Here is a 21,286-nt window from a genome sequence, read left to right as displayed (position 1 = left end):
GCGCCACCTGTGAGAGGCAAGGGCCTGAAACTACCATGTACATACTGTGGAATCCGGCATAAGGTTTTTTACAGTACCATTCTCCACTTCACGCGCACGGCCTCGCACGGCCGCGCACAATTCTTCTTAGGAATTCTACGGTGGCTCCCTACGCACGGGCACGGGCACATGGAGAATTGGTATAACTTATGCCGGATACCACAGTGCACGACGGCAGGAGCCACATCAAAACGGCGCCGAAGACATCAATGGGGACTGCGGCTCTTTTGTGGGTCGCTGATGAAAGTTCTGAAGGATTGCGGACCCGCTTCCTTTCGAATGCGCCCAGTCGATGGCTACGCATTACATGCCAGGGCCAAAATATCTCCTGAGCGAAAGGGAGCCGTATGCCTGTTCCTCTGAGTCTGGCAGTGCAGTCCGCCACGTGCTAACCGAGTTTGGAGATGTATGGCCTAGCCGCGTCGCTGGTTCGCGGCCCGAAGGCGCTAGCACGCTACCCCCGCAAAGAAACGGTCCCTAGCCGCGAAGAAAAAAGGGTTAACGTCGCAGGAAAGAGCAGATTATATGAAAGGTGTTAGTCAAGTCCCCAGACCCGCCGCATGTGTTCCCCCTTTCCCATTGCCGGACGCGATTCATTTGTTTTTAGGTTAAGCGGGGCCTTTTTGGGCGTTGAACGGGTGGCTTGGTGGGGCAGGGTGACATCCGTCCCGAGCGGCGCTCTCGTAAAAGCTCCACCTGCCCCGGCTCGCCCCTCACCCCTATCACGGCTTGGGACCTGGAGCGTAGATACCAAACCCCTATCATGTTCGGCGAGCTACACACGCCACCCGAGGCGAACAAGCCTCGGTATCTTGAGCCGCTGCCAGCTCCGGCCAAAAACGATATCACTGTCGATAGGCTTTCCCTCTCCAAATCCCTTACCCTCATCCCCAGTTGATCGCTACCGCCAGGATGGCCATCGTGTGGACGACAATTGTCCTCCTACTCTTCAGCATCGTCGCCGCGTACCTTCTCAACCAATTCATACGACCAAAGAATCATGACCTACCACTCCCTCCAGGACCGAAAGGCCTCCCAATTCTTGGAAATGTGAACGACCTGCCGAAGCCTGGCATGCTGGAATGTCACCACTGGCTCAAGCACAAGGACCTTTATGGCCCGATCAGCTCTGTTACGGTGTTGGGGCAGACATTTGTGATCATCAATGACGCGCAGATTGCGCTTGAGCTGCTTAGAGACCGCTCGGCTATCCATTCTGCTCGGCCTCATATGGTTTTCAGTAGCGATATGTACGTACACTTAGCTGTAAGCGATACACGCCCTTATACTGACCCGTAACAGGATCGGCTGGAAAAACACCCTCGCATTTAGCGGTTACACCGACACCTTTAAATTGCACCGTAAAAATATCGCCAAAGTCGCCGGCAGCAATGTAGCGGTCTCCGTCTTCAACCGCGTGCAGGAGGAAGAAGCAGTGCACTTCCTACTCAACGTCCTCTCCTCGCCAGAGGACCTGTTCAGCCACATCAAAAAGGAGGCCGGCGCCGTGATCCTAAAAATTACCTACGGGTATACGGCCAACCCGCATGGCAAAGACCCCCTGGTCGACATGGCTGTTAAGACGATGCATGAATTTGCAGACGCGACAGTTCCAGGGAAGTGGGCGGTGGATATTATGCCCTTCCGTAAGTATATATACCCTATGGAGCAGCGGACACGAGGGCGCAACGTATATGTGGCTAACCCGACTTTTCGCGATAATAGTGCGGTACGCACCAGACTGGCTCCCAGGCACCAGCTTCAAAGCCACAGCGCTCCAAATGGCGGCCCAATTGCGCCAAACAACCGAGCAACCCTACCAGTTCGTTAAGCAGCAAATGCGCCAAAACAAGGCCAAAATATCATTCCTCTCACAGGCCATCGAGACCATCAACTCAGACGCAGATGTAGATATGGAGCGCATCCACAAGTGGTCCGCATCCTCTATGTACCTCGGCGGCGCCGACACCACCGTCTCCTCTTTAATGACCTTCTTCCTCGCCATAACGCTCTTCCCTGACGTGCAGAAGAAGGCGCAAGAAGAGCTCGACCGCGTTATCGGCGACCGACTGCCTGTCAGCGCCGACCGCCCAAACCTGCCCTATATCGAAGCCGTGGTTAGTGAGACACACCGCTGGCATCCAGTTGCGCCTATGGCGCTACCGCATTCTAGTACGAAGGAAGACGTTATTCATGGATATAGAATTCCAAAGGGTAGCCTGCTTCTTCCGAATAACTGGTTAATAGCCCCTCGTCCCCAGCTCCGCATAGCCGAACTGACAAATTCTAGGTGGTTTACCCACGATCCCGCCGTGTACCCCTCGCCCATGGACTTCATCCCGGACCGCTTCCTCGACACGCCTACGCACGAAGCGGAGCCAGACCCGCGAAACTGGATCTTCGGTTACGGGCGGCGCGTGTGCCCTGGCCGCTACGTCGCCGATAACGCGCTGTTTCTCACGATTGCGCAGTCACTGGCGGTTTTCAAAATCGAGAAACTGGTCGAGGATGGAAAGGTGGTGGAGCCGGAGGTGAGGTTCGAGCCCGGCATTGTCTCGCATCCTGTGCCGTACCGCGTCTCGATTAAGCCGAGGTCGGAGAAGCATGCAAGGTTGATTAGAGAGGCGGAGAAGGAATATCCGTGGCAGGAAAGCGATGCGAAGGCACTGGAGACGGTGAAATGGTAAAGCGCGAGCGTGTCCGCTGTTTCGTCTTGCGCTGGGGAAGGTTGCGCTTCGACTGTCTGGAACAGATGACTGTCTGTGGTGCAGCTCGTTTGAATGGCCTTCCCGCATACGTAAGCGGTCGGTGCTCTCCCCTGTGGACTGTAATATAGACATAACGGAGCAACGAGCGCTTGGACCGACACACCGACCCTAGACTTCCAAGGCTAGCTCAAGTGGACGGAAGTGTGAGCAATAGTTTCCAGGCTCGTCTTCGCAGCTGTAGTTTCCGGCCGGCAAAGCCGCGTCCTCCGTGTCTTCGAACTGGCAAGCGTGCTTCGCCGCTCACCTGCATAACCTGCACCCGTGGACGACGCATCGGAGCCCTGTCGGATTTCAATAACGGCTCATGCCACCGTGTATGTTCAATATGCGCGGGCGTGTGGCGTCTCCTCCCGACCCTATGTATCGTTCCTGCCGTGGTAAGAAGTCCTTCCAACCCAGAGAACAGCTTGACACCATTCTCTATCTTTCCACCTCCCTCACTTCATCCTCACTAGGACCGAAGCTATGTTGCTTCATACGGGCTCTAGTATCAACGATTCGGATCGCGCATCGATCATGAGTACTGCCTTGTTGGCCGCGACCGCAATGGCACTACTCTATTTCTTCACGGGACTCGTAGCTTCTCGCCGCTTAATGTTTAAGCTTCGTAATGCTGGATTTGTTCGTACCAGCGTTACCCGAAATCATAGATATTTTCTAATGCTTGATTTAGCCCATGCCCAAGTACAATGCTGCCTTCGGGCACCTCCTCGTCCTCAAGGAGCATATGGACGATCTACCTGTCGACTGTACAACGAACACCAGCTTCCTCAAGATTGCAAAACAATTTCCAAACGGCCTATTCTATTTCGATCTTTGGCCGTTCGCAAACCCTCTACTCATTGTCAATACCCCCTCGGCCGCAAATCAATTGGCTCAAGCTCCTCTTGACAAGCCAGAGCAGATTTACCATGCTTTCCGCCACCTAACAGACGGTCCCAATCTCTTTACTATGAAGGAAGAGCGTTGGAAAGTGTGGCGTGTTCTTTTCAACCCAGGGTTTAGCGCCAGCTACATGCTGGAGCTGGTTCCAGCAATCGTGAAGGAAGCGGCGGTGTTTTGCGACCTTCTTCACAACCACGCTCAACGTGCTGCCATGTTCCAACTCGAAAATCTCACCATCAAACTCACCATTGATATCATTGGAGCAGTCTCAGTGTAAGTACGAGAGCTTTCAATGACCCATTTGCCACATCTAACATGGCGGTCAGTAATAGCCGGTGGAACTACCAGCTGCGAGACCATCCACTTGCTTCAGCGTTGCGCACACAGATCGAGTGGACAACGTTTGGGACGGAGATGAATCCTTTCAACCGATACCACATATTGCGTCCTCTGATCCTATGGTACAACAATCGACGCCTCGGTAACCTCATTAACAGTGAAATCATGAAACGATACAAGGAGCTCAGAAATAGCTCTACGGGAAAAGGAGATTCTGCTGTGAAACCTTCAAAGTCAATCATCACGCTTACGCTTAAAGAGTACCTGAAAGAGAAGGACATTAGTGTAGCCGAGACACCCAGCAAAGAATTTCTTGAGGTCGCCAGCGCGCAGCTTCGTCTCTTCCTCTTCGCCGGTCACGACACAACAAGCAGTGTACTGATATACTGCTACCACGCTCTTTCAATGAAACCCGAAGCAATGAAACGTCTCCGTGCCGAACACGATGAAGTGTTTGGAGACGTTTCTACGACAGCGGAGACAATCGTTAAAAGCCCACAGCTCCTGAATCAACTACCGTACACTCTAGCGGTTATCAAGGAATCCCTTCGACTATGGCCCCCGGCTTCTTGCATGCGGGCTGGGAAGGCTGGTGTCAACATCGTTGATGACAACGGAACATCTTTTCCCACGGAGGGTTGTTACGTGTGGCAAATCTCGTTGCTCCTACATCGAAACCCAACGTATTGGAAAGATCCTGATTCGTTCATACCCGAACGGTGGTTGGTTGGACCAGAAGATCCTTTGTACCCGATCAAGGGAACATGGCGACCGTTTGAATTTGGTTCCAGGAGTTGTCTTGGCCAAACGCTAGCTTTGACGGAGCTCAAAGTCGTCCTAGTCATGACGGCGAGGAATTTCGACATCCAGCCCGCCTACGATCAGTGGGACCAAGAGCACAAAAGCAATCGTACCCGATCTGCTGAAGGTAACAGGGCATACCAGGTTGAGGGAGGTGGTGGTGGAGCTCACCCTGCGGAGAGATATCCCTGCACGGTCACGTTCAGGGGATGAGATTACTAATCGGTTTTTTTCCCTTCATCCCAAGTACCCAAGAGAACTTGCGACTATTTCGAGAGGTGGAGAATCAGGTTCTCATTTTGATGAAACGTTAAGGAATACTACAAGCCACAGTCTCCGAAATCGCTTCGACCCGTTCACAGTTGGCTAGATTTCGCGCCTACTTTAGCCGGAGCGGTCCTGAAGTATTGACAGGTGCTTGCATTTATTGCGGCACAGTCGTTTGCTTACCACACGATAATTCTCGAACCCTACGAAAAGCTTCGTGGTCTTCCGACAAAGCAATCCTTGCTCATGCATATGAACGTCACGTAGCTGACTTTACGCTACTCCCGCGCCTATGGCTGCACGTCCATCCAATAGGCATGGACGTATCTATCTCGACCAAGAGGGCGCGGACATCTACCAGTGCAGTGGGAAAACAGCAATGTCACACCATGACCGCGCCGTTCCGGGGGTGAGCGGGGGAAGACCTGACCCCGAGTCACCCAGTGCGCATCTGGTTTCCGCTCGTCCAGGCCGGCTTTGTGGAATTCTCTCCTCTTGTCCTGGGTCCACGAAACAATCTTGTGTTTCCACTCGACGACCCGCACCCGCTACGTACGATGAGCTTTACGCAGAGTCTCATCGCAGAGTCGCGCACCATAGCCTAGCTGCATGTGTAGGTATTTAAGTGGGCTTTGTGATTCCCGTCACGTCACAAAAAAATTTTGCTCACGATTCGGCTTAGAAATTTTCCGGGAGCGCTTTGAAATGGACAGCGAACACCAGAGGAAACTCCTCTGACCAGCTTGGATACATACGGCACGACAATGGCGTGGACACGAGGAGAAACAGGCCAGTTTCGTCGCGGAAACGGGGCTACCTTTACTCCAAAATGCTTACCGTTGCATGTCCTGTCCTGGATAGACTTCAGAAAGCATGTCTATTATACACTTATGCTTTTAGCTACTTAAAGAGCCTGTGGCCTTCTAAACATAGGTGATCTAGTTAGGTTTGATTAGCGACGTGACGTCTTCAAGATGGTCTCTATCTAGCGCAATAAGGTCCGCGTCGTAACTTGCTCTAAGCTGTCCGCTCATAGGAGCCTGCCAATGCGATGGATACGAGACATTATGAGGAAAAGTATTCACGTGTGCACGACTGGAATGAGGGATTGAGAAAATGATGGTATTGATATTGATTCGATGTTTGCAAGGGAGTGTACTGGAGGAAATGATCGCGAAGTCGCTCCTCGAAACTAGAAGCGAACGACTGTCCTGAAATTCGACCATAAGATGAAGCGAGCGTCGATGTAGATTGCGGAGTAATCCGTAAAATGCGCGAAGAATCTTCACGCAATGTCCCTTCCTTGGAGCCGATGCGCTCACTCTTCCTCGTCGTCGTCCTTCCCGGGGAACATCTTTCCCCATCCCTTCTTGACATGATCGGTGATGCTGAAGTCATTGAACAGCCAGGTATTTGCATGCCGTCCATAGTACTGAAACTCAGGCACACTCTTGGCGCTCTTCGCACTCTCATTGCTCGCCCTCCTCTTCTTAACCTTCGGCTTCGAGAAGCCTCCCCGCGCAACTTCAACACTCTCACGGTGTATAGCGGAGTGCGGGACGACACCCATGACTTCGAGGCGCGAGACACTGTTGTCGCTGGCGCTGGTAGACGAAGTCTGGCTCTTGCGGAAGGCGGGCAGGCGGGAGATAACCCTCGTGGAGTCAAAGGAGGTGGTTCGGCTTCCGGTGGGTCGGGACAGTCCACGAGCGTCTCCATTGTTGGGGTCGGTGTTAGACTTTTTAAGGTGGTTGAGTCTTGCGTTCAAGTCTCGGGGATCGATGGGGGTAGTGCGGGGATCATGCATCGCCTGGTGTGTCAAAACCGCGTTGATTGCGACCGAGCGGGGTCGCAATTTTTTTCCAGTTTGGTTTGGGTGGTGGTGATGTATCCGTGACTCGACTCTGACCCTCTTTGATAGACAGTCTGAGAGGATAGAAGGTCGGTGGTGTAGATATTTGGGCGTTATAGTGTCTGTGGATGATGTGGATTATCAATGATCGAAGCTGGACTGGTCCTTGAAGATATCGTCAGGGTTCGATGAAGATATCTGGCTGATATGAATCCCACGAGACGTGGGGACCGGTCTTCTTTTAAGTTCATCCGTCAACATAGCCAAGAAGTATACTCGGGCCTTACCACCGTATTTCCGGCGTCGCGTCCCCCAAGTGGGTCACCGTTCGAGCCTCTAAGGAGGCCGTTCACGCCGTTATCTCTACTCATCCTAGTACTCATATGCAAGGACTTATCATCTGCCCCGTAACGATCGGTTAGTCCGGGTCTCGTGTGCGACCGTGCGGTTCTCTCCACGAATCTGGGATCGTTCGTGGAATCCTTCGAAACACTCAATGACATAAGCCATGCGCTAGACACCTAGGCGGCCTAGGCACTACATCTCGTGACCTCTCTTATCCCAGATATCGTTCCGTTAGTTCCGAATACGGGCCTGGAAAGGGTATAGCGGCGCTTGGCGATTACGTCGGGCATCCCCACATGAGGCTGATGAGGCCATTGAGCGTTTGAGCCACATGCCCAACCATTCGATATCCTTGTAAGGCTGACTTTGGGCTGGCGATCCGGTCACGAACGAAGACTCGCATGTATGCTTCCGGAGGAGATGTAGCTTCGTGGACACTGGAGGCGGTTCATTCGTCGCGGGAACGCTGGGAAACTTCTAGGCAGGTTATTAGCTCGAGAATGGTATTCCCGGGTCCAAGCAGACTGATGCCATCCGCCCAACCGTGGTTTTATGCATCAGGCATTTGAGTGAACGTCTGGACGGTTTCTCACCAGCGGCGTAGCATTTTCGGACGTTCCGAGAGGCATGAGATACATCTAGCCTTGCTAAGAGAGACGAACCTAAGAGGAGATGCATTGAACGTTTCGCATTTTTGCACAGAAGTGGTGATGTGGGACGGACGGCCGTTTGAGCTTGTGCTTGTGGATTCTAGTGTGTGGCTGTGACGCTAATCCCGATTTAGGTGGTTTATACGTTCTCCATATACCTCCAACTTCTCGATCTCTACATGCCGTCTACCCACTCAGAATATCAATCACCTATTCGAGAGTTCCGCGCCTGCAGCGTCAATGTTACCAGTAGACACACAAGCACTTGTTACGTCATAGCACAGATACAATAACCGAGGTTACTCCTGCGATACCTAGGTAGAAGACAGAATTCTTATTCGGATCGTTTTTACTAACTCCTTTCGCATTTCCCATGCATCTGATGCTCCAAGCGGAGTTCTGCTCACTCCGCAAGCCAAATAATAGTCCTACATTACTGGTTTTCTGAGAGTCATCCTGTCCGCCCTGATCATCTCGTCCAGTCCGTTCCACTATACTAGCCCGGAAAGACCAATTACACGCAACTCCGCATGCATGAGATGCAATTACTATCTTGGCAAGAAGTAAGCTGAATGCATGGTGAGTAAACAGCAAAAATCTGGTGCTACTACTACACTGACGTGAGTGTCAGTAGGACGCCTGGTAGATGACAACAGCGTATATATACAGAGGAAGCGTAGCACCCTGATGGATGCCATACCCAAGTCAATTCCGAGAATCCAGTCCGATACCCTCGACTAGTCTACTTCAAGAACGTTATTGCACCCCACAGCCATGACGCACAACCGCGAAACTCATCCGAAAGATTTTCCATTGGCTGGCCTAGCCAACGACGGCTGGTCCACAGAAGACGAGGCAACGGCGACGTGCTTCTGCGGAGCTGTGCAACTAGCATTCGTAAGCCCCGCAGTTTCATTCTCATCAGTCATCAACGTACCTCGGCACCCAACTAACCACGCCCATCCACGTTTACCCCCATCCGATCTTCTCCGCATTCTCAGCTGACACGCACCCAGCCAACCCAAGGCCCCGGTCTGGTCAAAACCTTCGTCTGCAACTGCTCCGACTGCCACAAGATCACCGCCTCAATGTTTGCATCCAACTTCGCGGTACTGGACACGCATCTTAAGCACCTGCGCGGTCGCGACAACCTCCAAACCTGGGGCCAGTCGCAAACCATCGCTAGCCGCCACATGATGACAAACTATTTCTGCAAGACGTGCGGGACGCTGATGTACCGCGTCGGCTCTGCCTTTCCTGGAATAAGCATTTGTAGAATTGGTACAATTGATGACTTTAGTTTGATGGAGACGAAATTGAGGCCGAGAGAAGAGTACTTTGTGAATACGCGGGTGAATTGGTTGCCGGGTGTGGAGGGGACGGAGAAGCGTGACGGGATGTTGTAAAGGGGACGTCGTGGCGAGTCGTTGAATAGAGCGTAGTGTTCGGGTCTAAAGCAAGTGTTTGTAGTTTGTCATGAGGTCATTGTGGGTGCTCAGTCTCATATCCAAGGCTTGGCCTGAAAGTGACGAAGAGGCACGGAGCTCCGAATGTTGTGGCACTGTGCTTGTAATCGTGACGCTGCATTGCGATGCAGCAATCCGACTCCTTATTAAAACGTCACCGAAGTGTGCTATGGACGAGACACAATTTGAATATAGACTTTGTATGGGTTCGTTGTCTTCGGCAATATGCTCTTTGATGTGGCTTCTCAGTGCAAACGAGGAAGTGAAGTTTTAAGAGTGCGCCGTGTAGTGACGATTGTCGAGAATGCATCCCTAACATGCATTTGGGATCGTTGGCCTTTTAATGCTGGGTCGGCGGTTCATGCTCATCGGAAGGAGAATGGATGGCCGGCTCGCTGCCTCCTTTAGCTGGTGCGATACGATGCGTGCTGAGCCGGGCTCGAAAAGGACTGGGATATGCGCTATCGGTGGAGGAGCCAAACGTGCTTATACCACTCGGAACTCCTTCAGCCTCTGTGCTGGTACTGATTTGCTGCTGTGAAGGCCGACGTGTGGCTCCTTGTACTCCACGAGCAGGGCCTGTTGAATTCCTCGAGGCCAGGATCGAGTTCAGGCTGGTTGCGTGGTCATTGGCTTCGTTCTGGAAATCGCTGGAGCTAGGTTGAACACGGAATCCCTTCCTGTCTTCATCCGATGAGCTGCCTATATCCGAACTTTTCGGCTGCCGCGAAGTCCGCCCTAATCCATTTTGCATCTCGTCTTCATAATGGCCCAAAATATGTCGGCACCGCTCGTCCCAGGACTGAGATACCTCTGGACATAAGGGACACTGCGGGTTGAAGTTCGCGTGGAAATCAACCTTGGACATATCGAGCACTGTCTCTGCCTCCCAGCCTTTGTGCGCTTCCTTCGCATGCTTGAGGAACTTGTCCTTTCGATTGACGAGAAATGGGTTTTGCTCGTGGTTGTTCTGGTAGCAAAGGAGACAGAGCCATAGCTCCTGCGGCTCATGTGTCTCTTCGTGTCGTCGCCAATCGAACGCTCGTTTGGTCTGATACCCGCACCCGAATGTGCATCGAAAGGGGCCTGCATTCACGCTACGGCGGCCATCGATCTGAGCTCGACGTCGTTGGCATGCAGCGACGTACTTCTCCACTAATTGGAGGGTGGCTGGGGCCAGGTGACGATTCGCGTCCTTGACGGTGTAGCCGGCAAAGGTGTCTTTACGTTGCCTATCATCCGCCAAAGGGTGAGACTCAGGATCTTGTAATCTGGATGATGCCACTGTTGTCTCCGGCGTGATATATTTCTTGTTGATATAGTCAAGGACGGTTTGCTGGGACGCCTGCACAAGCGTAGCCAAAGCGTTGATCGTCTCGCTGGGTGGGAACCGTTGGGGCTGGTCGGTAGCGAAGCTTTCAAACCACTGCCGGATGAACTTCTTCTGTTTGTGCGTCAACTTGTACGCCTCCGTCCTCCAAGGTAGATGCTGACCGGATGGTTGCATAGCGTTGCTCTTGACGTATTCAGACCGGTCGGTGGTGTAGGGTTGGCGGGAATCCTCTCGATACTCCTCTTCGGATCCTAGCCTAGCGAGTTTGGGGGATCGCTGCAACGGGTCATCCGAGACCGCATTGGGAAGAGGTGGAGGATCGCGAGATCTCTTTCCCCCTTTAACTGGAAATGTAGAATTATGTGAGATCTTCGCTTGCTGTGCAATAAAGGGGCTTCGAAAAGTCTGAGAGAGTAGCCTACCATGATCTTCATGATGTTGAGCGGTTGTTGACATGGGCTGTCGATTGTAAGATGACGCTCGGAATGGTGCGTGTTGGCGCGGGGAAAGGGCGGAGGAAGGGCGCCGACCAAAAGAAAGGGCGCTGCTTTGTTGAGCGTTTGGCTGGCTTGATATGGAGCGAGAAGAGTCTGAAGTGTCGGAATGCATATTTCTCTACAGTGTGCGTCAGTATATAAACATTCGCTGACGATGTAGTAGGTCATGAGACAGAGAAAACTCATATACGCCTCACGTTCGGCTGAGTGGAGCTGCGTGGGGCTTGGAAGGTGCAGCTCACCAAAGGCTCCAAATGATGCGAATACCAAAAGGCTCCATTGGAATGAATGGTATGCGGAGATGACTGCTGGAGGACGCTTGGATTGATGAACGCAAGAGATCCCGGATTACCAAAGGGGAAGCCATCGATGCCGTTGTGCTGGCTAGGGTTCTCATGCGGGGCTAAAGATTGTGCGGGAGCTGCTGAAGATGGATTGGTTGCCCAATCGGAGTACGCGGCCAGGTCTGATTCGTTGTTGCCTGGCGTGGGAGACGCTTCAAGATTAACGTAGAAAGCATCGTGACCAAAGTGTTCCATCAACTCCACACTTCGTCAAGAAAATTCCGAGGCTCAAGCAAGGCTGGCAGCATGTGGGAGATATCGTGCGCTGGCAAAGGTTGACCGGCTGCGTTTGCGGAGTAGGAGAGAAAGAGGACGCCGTAGTCTGGTAAGTAGTCGCAGTAGGCCGGAATACCTACAGTTTTAGGCTTGCGCTGAGGTCCAGCAAATTGTGCACAACGCCCTCCCTTCGCCTTGAAAGCCCTGCGGTAAATCTCGTTGACGAATGCCTCTCCATGTGCGGCGCATGACAGAGACGGACACCGGAGGACGATGCGGTGACCTTTATGGTCCACGCTGGTGGATTGGCGAAACCCCACGAAGGCTTGACGCCCTGCCATGTACGAGAGCGAATAGTTAAAAAACCGGGGCCCGGGAATCTCACAGCTGTGCGGATATTGCAGATGCCAGACTGGATGCTTGCTTCTCGCGCTTCGCATTCTTTCAGGAAGAACGGCAGCCAGTACAAGGACTCAAACTCCTACAACTCTCTTAAACAACCTTCTTTATTAAACCCTACTTTTGCTGTCCTTCACAAAACGGCTCTGTGTCCAAAACTTGCTTGTTACACTTGGCTCTAATTTAGGGGTGCATGGGCATGCAGAGTGTTCCGAACACGTATTTCCAGGCAGCCACCTTGACCCTAGGTGTTGGAGGAGCATCATCTGCTGAGAGGCCGCCCCAGATAGCATTGGAGGTTGTTTATAACCCATTCGCCTCATTCGGCTGGGTGTCTACCGCCTTACAATTTTTCGAGGCTGTCGATGGAGCTGCAACTCTCATTGGTCGATGGAGCTGCTACCATAGGAATCGCTGGATTTTGCCCGGCTCGCTGGGCCACGAGAATCCGCGATAGAGAAAATTGTATCCGACGAGGGTATTGATGATCATAAGCCAGATTGTTTCCAGGACTAGTCGTAGGTCATATTGTATCTTCTTCAGAGAGCCGCCAGAGGAGCATCGGCTTGGGAGATTCGGCACATGCAACCGCCAAATGATCCATGGAATGATGAAATAGCGAGGTTCGACGAGAGGCGCCGTCACTACAGAGAGTGTAGTGGTTACTATCCATACCATAACGAAGCTTATCTGGCAGGGCTGACGATCGACATCGCGGCTGGTAGGACGGGGCTTCCCACGGTTTCGCTTCACATCCGCCTCATTTTCGAGCTCCGTCCCAAAGGGATGGACGGTCATCCAGGCACAAATAAAGTACAATGGCACTGCTAGATATTTGATTGCCAGATGTCGATTCAGGATCCGGAAGGTGTAGAAAACGTAGTGGCGGTTGTCTGCTAGAGTATAGGGATGAACGATAGTGTTGTAGTGGACGGCGGCCAGACCAAAAAGCATGAACAAGGTTGAAGAGACGAAACCTGGGACCACTGTTCTGGATTTGCGGATGAGGTGGTCTTCACAGAAGGCCTTGACGGGACCAGGAAGAAACTGAGCGATAGCCGGTAGCAGTGAGCTCATCGTAAGTGGAATGGAGAAGAAGACCATGTATGGCCAGAAATACAACATCTGTGGCACATGTATGGTCGCCATATGGGCCGATTTATCTCCTATTCAGGTGAGTTCTGAGTCTGCAATTAGATGAAGGTGGAGTTACCAAGGACGACACCGCCGTTCCAGGCCACGAAGCCAGCAAACAGGCCCAACAAGGCTAGATAAGGAGCCACAGCCCTTAAGACCAGAACAGGTTTTCTGATGGCTGCGAGAGCGATGGAAAGGGGAAATAGCATATAGTCTCGCACACGTCAGTTTGCAATAAATCATTGAATTGAAGTGGAAGCATACCGAGAATACCAGCATTCTGGACGGAGCAATCGTAGACTTGATCATAGCTCCAGCTCTTTTCGAGAATACGATTTCCATCTTGGGGAGTAGACTCTGCGGAAGCTGCTTCGTCCTTCTTTAGAGATTCGACAACCGCGAGTCCAGCCGGAAAAACTGCCACCCAGAAGATGTTTGTTTGCCGGAAGAGAAGCGCTGCTATACCCAGTACAACCGATACGATATTCTTCCAAATGTTGGCCCTGTCATCCTTGCTTTTGAGGAATACATAGTAATTGAGGAGCAAAACCAGGGTTGACATAACATCCGTGTAGTAGAGCGCGGAGAAGAAGAAAAGCGGCGGGAAGAGGCTGATGTTAACCGCTGCATGTGCATCAAGCACCGATGATCTTTCATCCGCTGGTTCCCCTTGCCCGTCTTCTTGTTTTTGTGATGGCTTATGAATGGTTCGGAGGATGTGGTAAGTCAGAAAACAGGTAAGGTTAATAGCTTCAAGATTCAGCAACCTGAGGGATGCCGTATCACAGCCTCTTAGGAACTTTGGGAGCATCGAAACCAGGTATCTGTCAACATTAGCAAATTACATTTGCTCTACAACTCTTGAGGGGAGAACTCGCAGGCCTGGCGGGGTGGTGATCTTCGGGTCCCACGTATAGTCGTTGTTGCAGTATCTCTGCGCTTGCGGCACATGAAAGAATTCATCCTGAATTCCAGTCAGCAAAAAGTTGCATTCTACTTCCCAATTGTTCGCCTGGTAACTCACAAGGTACGGGTCGGGCACATTTTCATAAACCAATCTGTACCACGCGCCCGAGATGACGGCGAACGCCATGAGGAAACCGGGCAATGCCCATCCCTGCTGAAAAGGAATCATTGATCCGCTCTATTCGATTTTACGAGGACCCGTGAATGGGAAGAGTGATGAGGTAGGACATCGAAAAGAGGACACCGCTCTGTTCCTGAACCGGCTAGGCCGAACTCGGTAAAGCTTCACTGGACGCGTCTGTGCCTGCGTCGCTTGCACCTCAACACCAAATCTCCATCACGACTTTGCCCGTTGGATTCATGGCATTGCCGCTGCCGCCGGGGCTTACGCCCCCTGAGATTGCCTTTCTGTGCGAGATGGAGCTCGTCACGGTGATACCGCGACAGAGACTTGAAGGGCTCGAGCTACTAGGAGTCCGTCTGCCCCTCCTATGCCCCACCACATACAGCTTCACGCTTTAATAGATTTGGTGATGGAAATTTTAGGCAGCTAATTGCTATTCAGGGCCCTCTAAAGCCGCTCAATCCTCCACAAAGAACCTCTGTGCCGCTCTGGCTCGCCCTGCTCCTAAAGCGCCAGCGTCGCGCCAACATCCTCCCTCCGCCGTGGCTCTCGCCCGAATCCTTGACCGCGATATTGGACCACGAAACCGAGTACGCCGATGCCTTCTCTCCGCCTCCACGGTTACCGCCTCTCGCCTCGAATAACACGCTTCCCTTCTCCCCGCCCTTCCTCCCTAGCTCGACAGCAGACGCTGCGCCAGATGCTCTACCATACCACTGGTTAGAATTGGGGGAGATGCTACTAGAAGCTGCGGCGGATGATTTTGAGGATCCTGATAATGTGCGCAAGCTGCTACGAGGGCTCCGAGAGGTTAGAATGGCGAAACTGAGGCACGGCGTGGAAGTCTTAGATGCTGGAGGCGGGGTACCGATGAATGGAGTTGGAGGAATGGAGGTGGGAGAAGGGAGGGCATTTGTCACGGGTGTCATTGACGGCTTGAGGTGAGTCGCATGGGTCGGGAGAGGGCATTGGCTCCTCCCAGTTACTCTCATCTCAAACATGTTGAGCCTATACTAATTCGCCACCAGGAAAATCGCCGCATCACGAGAACAGCAGAAGAAAGACCGGGAGCGTGAGGAAAGAGAAAATGGATACTCCGACTACGACAATGACGAGATGGACATGCAATGAGCAAAGACGCGATACCCCGCCTACGCGCAACAATACAAACAATGCCGCGCTTCCGAGGGCCTTCTGCCCCTCCGGCGTTGCTACGGAAGGAAGGTGCATTACATCTGGTCCCCTGCCACTCATCCCACGCTCTCGCTGCGATTCAGATCCTGCTCGCACCCCCCTATCACACTCGCATCACACGCCTGCGACTTATCTCTCACATCACATCGGATCAAACTCTAAAGCCAAGCCAAGCCAAAACCAATACTCCCAACATAAACTGTCATCACATCAGGCTCCAGCCTGGGCGTCCCCTCCCCGAAGTCGGCCCAAGGACCAACCTTGCTACCTCATGTCAAGATCATACCTTGCATTTCTCGGACACCCTAAACGTAGTGTAACCCCGCGAGAAGCAGGGCTCCGAGAGGCTTGCAGGCCAAGCCCGCGGACGTTGTGTTACACGTGGCGCTGTTGTCGAAGAGACAGGTGCCTCAGCGTATTCGTCCAAGCGGGTAAGCCACTTATAGCTGCTGATCCACGTGGTCTAGTGACGGGTATTGTTTGTGGGTGTGTCGTATACAGTGGCGCAGGGCCTCGGGACTTCTTCGTGGCTTTTGCTGGAAAAGGAAGAAGCCCGAAATACTATAGAACGGAGAGGAGGGGTACATCCCGCGGAGAGACCGGTCAGCAACGCGGGGGTGTACCCGCAACGCGTCCAAGGCGCGCCGTGATGGAAAGTTAGAACCTACTGAACTCACGATACCATCCGATGCTCAGTTACTCTCGGCTTCGCTTTCAGTGAGATCGGAGTGGCAGACGCGACCTGCTGCTCGCGCGCATTGCTCCAACCTCCCGTCTCTCCTCATGATGTCAAATCCAGAACTGCTTTTTGTTTACCAACGGAGCGCGTTGAACCAAAATGGAAAGCTCTCCACGATCAACATCGTATAGGGACAGGTCGAGACCTTGCAAAAGCAAACAGCCGTGATCCACCCATATGCATAGCCTTCAGTTTTCGTACCCTCGTGCATACCTACATTTGGGTTGACACGGACGCGTAAAGCGCCTTTGCCACGTCTAGTCGTGCGTAGCTATGACGACAGTGCCTTCCACCTCGGTCGTTGAGAATACGTCGTACAAGATGCCATTGCTTCCCGACGGCGATTTCGCTTCAAACTCTGCGCATCTACGCCTCCCTAGAGACACAGATCACTCCCAGAAAGCAAAATCTGCAAGGCGTCCCACGCCCACACCCTGACTCTGTCAATAAGGTACCAGGGTAGCATATAACAGCGTTCAACACCCGTCCTAATTCCTTCCTCTCCCAGCAATATTCGTGCAGCAAGGCAGCACTAATGAGACGGGCCTCATCTCAAAAAGCGCTGGGAAGACGTAGATCAGGAAGAACGAGAGACGAAAAGGCGGTTTGGAAGCTTGCAGGTTGCAGAATTCGATACTATTCAGAGAAGTTACCGAGTTTTCGGAATTTGACATGCGCAGCCAGAAGGTTTGTGGAGATTGGCTGGTTTTTCCACGAATGGGGGCGTGGGTTGGGGATGCCGACGCGGAGCTGGATTGGGAGGGATGAAACGAGGGGAATGTGCAGGCGAGGAGGGATGGCGTGCAGATGGGGGCGAGATGCAGACAAGAGGTGTTTGGAGAGAGAGTATGCGAGGTGGACTGGAAAGAGGAAGGAGATAGGGAAAGAAAGAAAGACTGGAATTTGTTGTGGGAATGCGGAAGCTGGCAAATGTGATATCGAATGTGATATTGAATGCGCTTGACAAGTCCTGTGCGTTGTGTAACAAAGCTGTCATGTGCGGAGGGCCTTACCGACGTTGCGGTTCTGTGTAACGGTAAGACGGGATGATGCAGGCATCCCGAACAGGGAAGCTTATTCTTTGCTTTTGGTACAAGGATTCAAGCTCTATGTAGGCTATGGGGCTGCTGATTGCTCGAGGCCTTCTGCAGTTGATGAATATGGATGGTTATCAGCGATAGCCATGATAGCCAGTGCGTTCGAAGCTATCGAAAGCAAGTCATATGCTGCGAGTGCTGACATGGAATGCTCAGACATGGGCCAAAGCGTGAATCCGGGGAAGTCAGTGCTGACTAGCATCTCCAAGCGACTGTGCCTGCTTGCTGACATCTTTCCTGCCACTTCCTGTTGGGAGGCTGTGGCGCGCGTCCGACACTGGGTCTGAACAGCACCTGGCTGAGCCAGTACGTCGGCTCAGCTATTGGCATTAACAAGATACTGAATGGGGAGAAGGTCACATGCTCTCCTGCGCATGCACCTCAGAACCTGTAGCACAGTTCCTCCCTGCATGGTGCGCGCAAAGCGCCCGCGCATGATCTTGTATCACTGAGCACGAAGCCCTCTTCGTAAAGAACACCTTGGACAGACATGATCGTGATGCCGCGGCTTCTCGGACGCAAAAGCTGATGAGAAGTGCCATGATTCACTTCGGCAACGCTAGATTTGCCGGACTTGGTGGCTTGCGGTATCAACTAGGATATGCACCTCGCGTGTAGCACTCCCGCGAGGCAACACTATTGAGCTTCTCGAGTCGAACGTCGAAGGGAAACGGTAGCATGGGCGGTCGCCCTCGAACCGATTCTTCGTCGCGGTATTGGCATCCCTGATCGCGACCACCACCACATCCGCTTGACGTGGAGAAAATATTAAAGATGAGGTAGAAATTGATAAGCCGGCAAGACGCAAGAAAAGTCGCGGAAAGCACCTCGTACGACGCGGCATGCACAAGGGCTTTATCTTGGCGGCTGTTTCGGGAAAGTCGGCCACGCGGGGTGACTTTCATGCGCATGTTACTGAAGGATTTGTTATAGCAGGAGCCTCGTGTAGGAGAGATGAGATGAGCAAACATAGCACCTACAATTATGCGCAATGTTTCGTGTTACAATCTGAAATTCTCCAACGCTTCTGACCACGAACACTTGACTTGAGCAATCGCATCGAAGGCCTGTTGCCTGTTGCCGGTTGGAAAAGTCGGGGGCATGATGTTAAAGTTTTGCGGGGGGCCTTTGACGCCTATCATAATCGACGAAGGCTGGAGCCTGTCGCAGGGTCCGTGAGAAATCGAAGCGAAGGTTGATCGCGATGGCGACATTTCCGCTGGCGCACGACTCGTGAAGAGTTTCGGCTCTGTCGACAGCCCCGAGCGGAAGCTATCTCAATACACCTTGATGGTGTGTGCTGCCCTCTGCTGTTGATTTCGGCCTGGTATCTACAACCGCTGATCGCACTTTGCTGCCCAACTCTTTTCGTACGTCGGCGATGTCAAGGACCCTATAGCGGTGCCGGTAGAACCCGTTTTGAGATTGGGTTGTCCGAATAAGTCGCAGATCAGCGCGTGCCGGTGTTCGACAAATTCCCTGTCGCGCTCTTTGTCAACGATGTCTCACATGAAATTCACACCTGCCGGTCGGCGCACTCGGACGGATAGCCACGAGTCAAGAATGAGGGGCCAAGGTGGACGAGAACCGCGTCACGCTGTAACAGTATCCCACGCGGCGGCTCAGCGCGGATCGCACACGGCCGGGATAACCGTTTTCTGTTGAGGGCAGTTGTGCGCGCCCTGGCCGTGGGACGTGCTTGTGGGGTTCGACTCGGGAGGAAATGTAACTTCGGGCGTGGCAATTATTGTACTTCGCAAGGCATGGCTCCAAAATGACCAAGTGCACCCTGGTACACCCAGGTTAGCGGTCGGCTTATCGATATTGCTGCAACATTGTCCAGTCATCGCAGAAGAGCGCTGCACTGGACCGGCGAGGCGAACGGGCATCGGAAATGGGGCCCACTTCCCCGCGATGACTGTGGCGTTACGAGATTTCCGAGCCGCTGTTGAGCTTCATTAATTCGATGCCTTCGTGCTGACGATCGGGCCATAAACTTTAGGAGTATACTGTGTACATACGACAATATCAACCGTGAAGGTTTGAAGAAGGAAGGGTAGCCTGCGGGATGCAGGGGAATAGCGTAAGTCAGCAATTGGGTTCGGAGCCGGACCGCAGAAATACCGACCTGTGCCGCAGATGTTGGAATAACAATGGAAGAAGACGTCGTTTTGAGTGCGGGCGAAGAGAGCTTGCTCCTTGGCCGGAGGTTCCAGGCGCAGAATTTTGAGAGCCGATGCGAAGCTTCCAGTCTTTAGGGATTAAGGGTCGCCCGACCATAGTTGAGGATGGTCGAACCGTGGAAGCCCGAGATAGTACCGGTATCAAGAAGCGAGTCGTGAACGGTGTCGTCTTCAACTGAGTAGTATAATCCCGGAGACTCTCGGCGGGGAACTTCCCGTGAATTTTAGAGCGTGGAGCGAATACGATCTTCCCGCACCAGCGTTGAGCTATCTCGTGCTTCCACGCGCCGGCACAAGCAAGCTTTGGGGACAGATGGACCGATGCTGTGAGAAGAAGGCTGCGCCATGCGCACTTTCCCCACAATCTTAAGATTGCTCTCTCACGGTGATGCTGCTCAAAAGCAAATGAATTCATCAGTGCATGTTTCAAACAACCCATGCGTAGATCAGGGTCCCGAAAAGGAAAGGTGACTTAGAACAGGGATCTTCCTCACCAAGCCCAGCACCACAAGATGATCGACGACGGGGAAGCGGACTTCAGCTTCGACTTCGACGCGACAGCAAGATACTGTAGTGGACGGAGGTGCGCTAACGGAATCTCAAGATTTCTCAGGGTTGCTCTAGGTAGTCGCCGGGGACGGTTGCTGCCGCAGTATTCGGTATGCTGACTAGAGTTACACTCCCGTGGTCTGGCCATATTCGTTGCAATCTGGTACGGATGTCAGCTGAACAACTCCTCTTTGCTTCCCTCTTAGGTCCACAAAGCGGCTTGAATAATGAGGGCACTCGCCGCTGCTGGGATCCACTAGAGGATTGCGAGGTGCGGCGTAGTGAGAGATAGAGCGGCGATCGGGTGGAATTTCGGCCAAGCTTATAATAATAGAGAGCGAAGTGGCTTACATACCGCCTGCAGTAGCGGCGCTCTCTTGCGCTGCACTCGGGTTGGTGGGAGTCGATTCGGAGATTTGTTGCGCGGGAGCACCGTGTTTCATTGTCGAGACTTTGGGGACGGCAAGACAGTAAGCTGAGGGCAAGGACGCGTATGTAATTTGGTCGTTCCCACACAGTTGGATGTCCAACACGGCGGTTTCCAGGAACACCTCGCTCGGCATGCGGCTTGTTGCAGGCCGGGGCGTATCGACGCCACGTGCAGCCGCTTTGACGAGCGCACAGCATCAGACGGACTGTTGTATCACCCTCAAAATCCCCATCAACTTCTGATTCCGCCTGGGCGTACTTCGACGAAGGTGGCGATGTGTTTTTCGGACGTAGCAGAGCAGTATTCGGGGAGACAATAGCTGAGGGTGCTGATCGTTCCACGCGGAAAAGTATCTCGCTCGGTTCCAATTGGCTGGTGGCGAGAGGCGCAGCTACGGCTCCTCCATCTCGCGTCCTGCAACACCCAGATACTCGTCTCCGAACTATCAGGACATCGTCACGGCATGGATGCATTCAAGAAGACATGTGCTTTCTTTTTGCGTTGCTTGCGTACCGACTTCGGCCATATTGGGCGGCGCTCCTTATCGGCAAGGCGTGGCCATAATGGCTTCGGTATAGCATGGACAGGGATATACGAGCATTGTTTACATGCTGCTTGCTGTTAGGAGTAGGTGCCTCTAGCAGCGCATTCAATTGTCTCACCTGG

General features: G+C 52.8%; 9 protein-coding genes across 9 annotated transcripts; 5 read left to right on the top strand and 4 right to left on the bottom strand.

The window, feature by feature from the left end:
• Positions 1-801: 801 nt before the first annotated feature.
• Positions 802-3,127, top strand: BU26DRAFT_18425 (cytochrome P450). The gene is made up of 4 exons (XM_033820427.1): positions 802-1,289; positions 1,342-1,685; positions 1,765-2,278; positions 2,330-3,127. Exons 1-4 carry the CDS (start codon positions 952-954, stop codon positions 2,724-2,726), a joined length of 1,593 nt encoding a protein of 530 aa, XP_033691301.1. The 5' UTR covers positions 802-951; the 3' UTR covers positions 2,727-3,127.
• Positions 3,128-3,483: 356 nt separating this feature from the next.
• On the top strand, positions 3,484-5,045 carry BU26DRAFT_414490 (cytochrome P450; the record flags this gene model as incomplete). The annotated part of the gene is made up of 2 exons (XM_033823073.1): positions 3,484-3,965; positions 4,019-5,045. The coding sequence occupies 2 exons, from the start codon at positions 3,484-3,486 to the stop codon at positions 5,043-5,045; spliced, it is 1,509 nt and encodes a 502-aa protein (XP_033691300.1).
• Positions 5,046-5,321: 276 nt separating this feature from the next.
• Positions 5,322-6,100, top strand: BU26DRAFT_18405 (uncharacterized protein). Its single transcript, XM_033820423.1, has 2 exons — positions 5,322-5,712; positions 5,782-6,100. The coding sequence occupies exons 1-2, from the start codon at positions 5,392-5,394 to the stop codon at positions 6,034-6,036; spliced, it is 576 nt and encodes a 191-aa protein (XP_033691299.1). The 5' UTR covers positions 5,322-5,391; the 3' UTR covers positions 6,037-6,100.
• Positions 6,101-6,417: 317 nt separating this feature from the next.
• Positions 6,418-6,906, bottom strand: BU26DRAFT_557757 (uncharacterized protein; the record flags this gene model as incomplete). Its single annotated transcript, XM_033832495.1, has 1 exon — positions 6,418-6,906. The coding sequence occupies one exon, from the start codon at positions 6,904-6,906 to the stop codon at positions 6,418-6,420; it is 489 nt and encodes a 162-aa protein (XP_033691298.1).
• A 1,814-nt stretch (positions 6,907-8,720) lies between these two features.
• BU26DRAFT_412115 (uncharacterized protein) lies at positions 8,721-9,352 on the top strand (the record flags this gene model as incomplete). Its single annotated transcript, XM_033822957.1, has 2 exons — positions 8,721-8,843; positions 8,948-9,352. 2 exons carry the CDS (start codon positions 8,721-8,723, stop codon positions 9,350-9,352), a joined length of 528 nt encoding a protein of 175 aa, XP_033691297.1.
• A 400-nt stretch (positions 9,353-9,752) lies between these two features.
• On the bottom strand, positions 9,753-11,781 carry BU26DRAFT_498983 (uncharacterized protein; the record flags this gene model as incomplete). The annotated part of the gene is made up of 2 exons (XM_033826374.1): positions 9,753-11,360; positions 11,485-11,781. The coding sequence occupies 2 exons, from the start codon at positions 11,779-11,781 to the stop codon at positions 9,753-9,755; spliced, it is 1,905 nt and encodes a 634-aa protein (XP_033691296.1).
• Positions 11,782-12,600: 819 nt separating this feature from the next.
• Positions 12,601-14,431, bottom strand: BU26DRAFT_526741 (glycosyltransferase family 59 protein; the record flags this gene model as incomplete). Its single annotated transcript, XM_033830723.1, has 5 exons — positions 12,601-13,367; positions 13,415-13,552; positions 13,603-14,137; positions 14,213-14,302; positions 14,363-14,431. 5 exons carry the CDS (start codon positions 14,429-14,431, stop codon positions 12,601-12,603), a joined length of 1,599 nt encoding a protein of 532 aa, XP_033691295.1.
• A 233-nt stretch (positions 14,432-14,664) lies between these two features.
• BU26DRAFT_557753 (DNA replication complex GINS protein PSF2) lies at positions 14,665-15,559 on the top strand (the record flags this gene model as incomplete). Its single annotated transcript, XM_033832494.1, has 3 exons — positions 14,665-14,778; positions 14,870-15,369; positions 15,457-15,559. The coding sequence occupies 3 exons, from the start codon at positions 14,665-14,667 to the stop codon at positions 15,557-15,559; spliced, it is 717 nt and encodes a 238-aa protein (XP_033691294.1).
• A 4,978-nt stretch (positions 15,560-20,537) lies between these two features.
• On the bottom strand, positions 20,538-21,146 carry BU26DRAFT_498980 (uncharacterized protein; the record flags this gene model as incomplete). The annotated part of the gene is made up of 3 exons (XM_033826373.1): positions 20,538-20,797; positions 20,838-21,062; positions 21,134-21,146. The coding sequence occupies 3 exons, from the start codon at positions 21,144-21,146 to the stop codon at positions 20,538-20,540; spliced, it is 498 nt and encodes a 165-aa protein (XP_033691293.1).
• Positions 21,147-21,286: the final 140 nt, after the last annotated feature.

The sequence above is a fragment of the Trematosphaeria pertusa genome (assembly GCF_010094035.1).
Source record: "Trematosphaeria pertusa strain CBS 122368 unplaced genomic scaffold BU26scaffold_1, whole genome shotgun sequence".
Taxonomy (NCBI): Eukaryota; Fungi; Ascomycota; class Dothideomycetes; order Pleosporales; family Trematosphaeriaceae; genus Trematosphaeria; species Trematosphaeria pertusa.
This window is presented reverse-complemented; position numbering and strand designations above follow the sequence as displayed.

Coding starts and splice junctions, on each gene's coding strand:
- BU26DRAFT_18425 (XM_033820427.1), top strand. CDS start 952: ATGGCCATCGTGTGGACGACAATTGTCCTCCTACTCTTCAGCATCGTC. Junction 1,686..1,764: donor GGTGGATATTATGCCCTTCC/GTAAGTATATAT, acceptor TCGCGATAATAG/TGCGGTACGCACCAGACTGG. Junction 2,279..2,329: donor CTGCTTCTTCCGAATAACTG/GTTAATAGCCCC, acceptor GACAAATTCTAG/GTGGTTTACCCACGATCCCG.
- BU26DRAFT_18405 (XM_033820423.1), top strand. CDS start 5,392: ATGGCTGCACGTCCATCCAATAGGCATGGACGTATCTATCTCGACCAA. Junction 5,713..5,781: donor ACCATAGCCTAGCTGCATGT/GTAGGTATTTAA, acceptor GATTCGGCTTAG/AAATTTTCCGGGAGCGCTTT.